Below are 6,616 nucleotides of genomic sequence, written 5' to 3'. Positions count from 1 at the left end.
ACCGGGAGAAGCGTAGTAAAAAAAAAAAAAAAGTGAGAGAGAGAACGGATTTTTTTAATAAAATAACATTATTATTTTTACATCCAAGTGAATAGCTGGTTCTATACTTCTATATATAAGAACCAACTGTTCACAAGTTGCAAAATAATTTACAAACCCACACCTGGATGGAACAAGTTTTTTGATCTTAAAGTTGTAAAATAGCAACCGAGTCTAAGCGAAATAAAGTGCTAATATCACGTGAGGGTAGTAGATGTGAAAAATGGGATTTTGCTAGCAAAACTGCGGATTCAGATCAGGTGGGTATTGCACTTGATGCAATTGTAATACATGGCCAAGATTGAAAGTTGAAAAACAACTTTCAATCTCAACCATTAAATAAAATATATTAAAGGAAAGTTAAAAAGTAAAAAAATATATAAAAAATTTGTGAAAGAAAGTGGATGAATTGCATCAAGTGCAATACGAGTATTACACTTGATCTCAATCCCAAAACTGTAATGATGGAAATGGTGGGCCAGTGTACTATGGCATTTTTTTTTTTTTTTGGTAAAGAAGATAATGTTACAATGGATGATGGGACACTTTTTTATCACATGGAAATAATGAAGAAATATATTTGGTCATAATTCACAAAGGCATGGTGATCGCTTTGTGCAAAAACTATAGCCAAAAATACCCTACATTTTGAGCCTAATCTTGTCCTATCTGAGTTTTTAAAAAAAGAAAATTATTTTCATTTTGGTCCCTACTCTCAACCCACTTATAGAAAATGCATATGTGACAAATAGAGTGCTCTGTTGACAAACTTTGGCCAGTGTACTATGGCATCCTTTTTTTTTTTTTTTTTGGTAAAGAAGATAATGTTACAATGGATGATTGGACACTTTTTTATCAAATGGAAATGATGAAGAAATATATGTGGTCATAATTCACAAAGGCATGGTGACCGCTTTGTGCAAAAACTATAGCCAAAAATACCCTACATTTTGAGCCTAATCTCGTCCTATCTGAGTTTTTAAAAAAAGAAAATTATTTTCATTTTGGTCCTTGCTCTGTTGACAAACTTTGGCTAGTGTACTATGGCGTCTTTTTCTTTTTTTCTTTTCTTCTTCTTTTTTTTTTTTTTTTTTTTTTTTTTTTTTTTTTTTTTTTTTTTTTTTTTTTGCGGGTAAAGAAGATAATGTTACATGGATGATGGGACACTTTTTTATCACATGGAAATAATGAAGAAATATATGTGGTCATAATTCACAAAGGCACCATGACCGCTTTGTGCAAAAACTATAGCCAAAAGTACCCTACATTTTGAGCCTAATCTGTCCTATCTGAGTTTTTAAAAAAAGAAAATTATTTTCATTTTGTCCCTGCTCTCAACCCACTTATAGAAAATGCATAGTGACAAACAGAGTGCCTTTGACAAACTTTGGCCAGTGTACTATGGCATTTTTTTTTTTGGGTAAAGAAGATAATGTTACAATGGATGATGGACCTTTTTTATCACATGGAAATAATGAAGAAATATATGTGGTCATAATTCACAAGGCATGGTGACGCTTTGTGCAAAAACTATAGCAAAAAATACCCTACATTTTGAGCCTAATCTCTCCTATTGAGTTTTTAAAAAAGAAAATTATTTTCATTTTGGTCCTGCTTCAACCCACTTATAGAAATGCATATTGACAAACATAGAGTGCTCTGTTGACAAACTTTGGCCAGTGTACTATGGCATCCTTTTTTTTTTTTTTTTTCTTTTTGGTAAAGAAGATAATGTTACAATGGATGATTGGACACTTTTTTATCTCATGGAAATAATGAAGAAATATATGTGGTCATAATTCATAAAGGCATGGTGACTGCTTTGTGCAAAAACTATAGCCAAAAATACCCTACATTTTGAGCCTAATCTCGTCCTATCTGAGCTTTTAAAAAAAGAAAATTATTTTCATTTTGGTCCTTGCTCTGTTGACAAACTTTGGCCAGTGTACTATGGCGTCATTTTTTTTTTCTTTTTTTGCGAGTAAAGAAGATAATGTTACAATGGATGATGGGACACTTTTTTATCACATGGAAATAATGAAGAAATATATTTGGCCATAATTCGCAAAGGCATCGTGATCGCTTTGTGCAAAAACTATAGCCGAAAATACCCTATATTTTGAGCCTACTCTCGTCCTATCTGAGTTTTTAAAAAAAGAAAATATTTTCATTTTGGTCTCTGCTCTCAACCCACTTATAGAAAATGCATACGTGACAAACAGAGTGCTCAACAGAGTGCTCTGTTGACAAACTTTGGCTAGTGTATTATGGCATCTTTTTTTTTTTTTTTCGTAAAGAAAATAATGTCACAATGGATGATGGGACACTTTTTATCACATCGAAATTATGAAGAAATATATGAGGTCATAATTCACAAAGGCATGGTGACCGCTTTGTGTAAAAACCATAGTTTTAAAAACCGGATCAAACCGGCAGGTCCGACCGGGAATTGGCATCAAATCCAGTCCGGTTATGATAAAAACGGGAAATAGCATAAAACCCGGTAAACAGTAATAACCAGCCGGTTCAACCTGAGAACCGAAAAAATCGGAGGTCGAACCGGTTAATGACCGGTTGGGGTTTTTTGACTTTTCCTACAAAACTACGTCGTTTTGGTATCCTAAAAACTAACCCTAAGCCTAAAGTCCTCCTCGCCCTCAGACTCTCATCTCACTCACGCCTCTCGGCCTCAGCTAGTCAGCCTCACTCCCTCACTCACTCACTCAAGCTCTCAAATCTCAACTCTCCTCTCATGATCACTCACTCCCTCACTCACTCAAGCTCTGCCTCACTCCCCTCAAGGCTTTCTGCGCTCTTTTTGCCTCACGCTCTCACGCACGACACACCTCTCTCTGCGCTCTCTGCCACACACTCTCACTGTTGAGGTTTTCAATCTCAAGAGCTCCACTTCAATGAGAAATCTTAACCATCTGGTTAGTTTCTCTTTTTGATTCTTAATTTCTTATACAATTTTTTAAACCCATATTTACTTTTGGGATATTTGTACTGACTTGGGTTGTGTTTTGATTAGATGTTGAGGTTAATACCTAGATCTTGTTGTTATAAATAGAGGTAATTTCATTTGGGGTGTTGTGATGATTATTGGTTTAATTTGTGTCATAGTAATTGTTTTTGTTGAAATGAATGTATTTAGTAGTCATTGACTAGTGAGTTTTGTTTACAATTCACAGCTCTCTGCTTGGTTGGTCACTTGGTCTTGCTGCATTCTCTGCTCTCTGCTTCTCGGCGTCTAGGTTTTGGGTTTTCTAATTAGGTAATGATCTTTTCTTTTCCATTTTCTCGGTTCTTTTTTTTTTTTTTTTTTTTCATTTCTCTCGGCTTCATCAGGTAATAAGCTAATAATTAATATTCTTTTTTTTTTTAATGATTATGATGATTACTTGATTTTGATTTTGTTGTTGATCATTTTCTCTGTTATATTTTTTTTTCTTTTTTTTCATTTCTCTCGTCTTCATCTCAGATTCTCAATTCATGTTGTCAGCTTCAACTCAGGTTCTCCTTCCGTGACTTCACTGATAAGTGGTAACTTCAATTATTAGTTTACAATAGCATTTTGGTTTATTTGTGATTTTGTGTATGTTGTGGATTTGATTTACAGAGCATTATTGTTTGTGAAATATAGTTTACAGATTATTATAAAATTTATACTATTGATTGTGTATGTTGTGTTGATGAATTTATTTGTTGATAAAATGATTGCTACCAATCTGAAATTGTTGAGTGAAATGGAGTCCGCCTCTATACCATCTAATGAACATGCTTCTACAACCGGGTTTAATGCTAATTCTTCATCTGTGAGAGCGAAATGTGATCCCGCATGGGATCATGTAACTGAAGTAGTGAAAGATGGAAAAAGTAGTTATAGAAGTATACATTGTGGGAAAAGTTATAAAGGAGGGGCATCAATAGGATGAAAAGACATCTAGCTGGAATTAAAGGAGATGTGGCTGCATGTATGGGTGTACCTTATGATGTTAGGTTTCAAATGGTTGAGAATTTGAAGGAAATTTCAAAATCTAAAGAACAAACAAAAAAGGATCAAGAAGCATCTAATTATTCGCCATTAGATGACTCACCAGAATTTGAAGATGTCCAAGAAATTACTCCTAGAAGTTTTCCACCTAGAGGTAGGGGGCTAGGTAGGGGAAATAGAAGTGGTCCTAGTAATTTTCCACCAAGATCCAATCTTGGCATGAGAAAGTTAGGTGACATTGATAATTACTTCACTCCTAAAACAACACCAGGAGCTCAACCTTCTATTAAAAGTGTGCTTGCTGGCAAAGAAAAGAAGTGGAGGGTTGATATGTCTGTAGCAAGATGGATGTATGATGCTTGCATTCCAATTAATGCTGTGAATTCTAGTTATTATCAACCTATGTTCAATGTTGTAGCTTCTTATAGTCCTGGATATGGAGGCCCAAATTATCATGCCCTTCGAGTGCCTTTGTTGAGAGATGCAAAAAGAGAAGTCCAATTGATTGTTGATTCTCATCAATCATATTGGGCTGACACTAGTTGTACAATAATGGCTGATGGGTGGACAAATACTAGGCATAGAACATTGATTAATTTCCTTGTCTATTGTCCTAAAGGAATTATTTTTATACATTCGGTTGATGCTTCTGACTTGGTTAAGAATGCTATTAATTTGAGTAACTTGTTTGATGAAATTGTTAGTTGGGTTGGTCCTGCAAATATAGTACATTTGGTCACTGACAATGCTGCAAATTATGTAGCTGCTGGAAGAATTGTGTGTGGAAAATATAGGAACATTAGTTGGTCACCTTGTGCAGCACATTGCCTAAACCTAATTTTTAAGGAGATTGGGAAAATGGATCATATAGTTAAACTTGCAAAGCGTGCATCCAAGATCACAGTGTTCATCTCTAACCATGTGGCTTTGCAAGCTTGGTTGAGGACTAGAAAAAATTGGACGGAAATTGTGCATCCAGGGCCAACTAGGTTTGCTACTACTGTCATTGCCTTAGGGAGTCTTAAGGAACATAAGCATGACTTACAGGCACTGGTGACTAGCAAATTTTATGTTGAATCAAGATATGCAAAAGATAAGAAAGCAAAGGCAGTGGTGAAAATCATTCTTGACAATCAATTTTGGAATGATTGTCATGTAATTGTGCATATTATGTCACCATTGATTCGTTTATTACGCATTGTTGATTCTGATGAAAAACCAGCATGGGTTATGTATATGATGGCATGTATAGAGTAATTGATGGAATCAAAAAAAATTCAAGGACAAGAAGAGACTATGGAAGCCTTATGTTAATATTATCAAGGATCATTGGGATAATCAATTCTATAGAGATATTCATGCTGCTGCTTACTGGTTGAATCCTGCATTCCAATATGACTCATCCACTCTTAATAAAAGGCTAAAGACACAATCTGCTATGACAGATGTTATTGAATCAAAAGTTTCAGTTGGTCGATTGAAGTTGGTGGAGGAATTAAGGCTATTTCGAGAGCGTGAACAAACTTTTGGAACCCAACTTGCCCAAGAATCAGCCAAGACATCTCAACAGGGTAAGATATTGTTTACTTTAGCTAATACTAAAATGTAAATATGTTTTAAAGATTATAGCTCTTTTTTATATTTTTGGGATAAGTATAGTTGTGTTTATTGATTCATTGTATCTTTGTTTTGTGTTGTATATGGAACTTAGATGAGTGGTGGAAGTTGTTTGGATCTTGTGCTCCAACCTTACAAAAGTTTGCAATTCGGATCCTTAGGCAAACAACTGCCTCTTCAGGATGTAAGCAGAATTAGAGTGCTTTTGAACAAATACATACCAAAAGAAGAAATAAATTGGAGCATCAACGACTTAATGATCTTGTGTTTGTTCACTATAACTACCGATTGAAAGAAAGGTATATATTATATAATCTCTTTGTTTCAATGTTTTTGTGGGAAAATATGAGTGATTCACTGATTTGGTCAAGTGGGTTCTTTGTGATTGTGAAATATAAGTGATTTGGTTACTAATTAAATTATTCATTATGTTCATCTTATGATAGAGTCAAAAGGAAGAAGTTCAATTTTGATCCTATTTATTATGCAAGTATCGATAAAACTGAATTTTGGGTAGTGGAAGATGAGGAACCTCCATTTCTGGATCATGAGGAGATAGAGAATGCATTATATGAAGAGGGAGCCTATCCAATCGAAGAAGGGTCTTCTAGCCATGTACAAAGAGGTTAGCTTATAACAATTCTTTGCCTAGTTGCATATTTTAATTAGACTATTTATGATTTATGAGAAATGATTATGAGAATTGTTATTTCATTTATTGTTCTCTGGTTTTGGAATTTGTATAGATATGGACAATGAAGTGATTGAGGATGATGATGACATCAATTTGGAATCATTTGGTGATGAAGATGATGCTCCTCCCGGATTTAGAGATAAAAATCATTCTATTCATGTTGAAGATGAAGAAGATGAGGATGAGGATGATGATTATGATGCTAGTGGTGGAGCATTTGGTTCACAAGATGATATTGATTTCAATTGTCTTCATAACAAATGAGGCTTGGG

The 6,616-nt window shown here is 34.5% G+C and overlaps 1 protein-coding gene across 1 annotated transcript; it reads left to right on the top strand.

The window, feature by feature from the left end:
* The first annotated feature begins 3,970 nt into the window (after window positions 1-3,970).
* On the top strand, window positions 3,971-5,848 carry LOC136064720 (uncharacterized). The gene is made up of 3 exons (XM_065766806.1): window positions 3,971-5,286; window positions 5,384-5,604; window positions 5,745-5,848. Exons 1-3 carry the CDS (start codon window positions 3,971-3,973, stop codon window positions 5,846-5,848), a joined length of 1,641 nt encoding a protein of 546 aa, XP_065622878.1.
* The last annotated feature ends 768 nt before the right edge of the window (window positions 5,849-6,616 follow it).

This window comes from Quercus suber, unplaced genomic scaffold (genome assembly GCF_002906115.3).
Source record: "Quercus suber isolate HL8 unplaced genomic scaffold, Cork oak 2.0 scaffold_24, whole genome shotgun sequence".
Taxonomy (NCBI): domain Eukaryota; kingdom Viridiplantae; phylum Streptophyta; class Magnoliopsida; order Fagales; family Fagaceae; genus Quercus; species Quercus suber.
The sequence above is the reverse complement of the archived record's forward strand: the minus strand, read 5'-3'. Positions and strand labels throughout refer to the sequence as shown.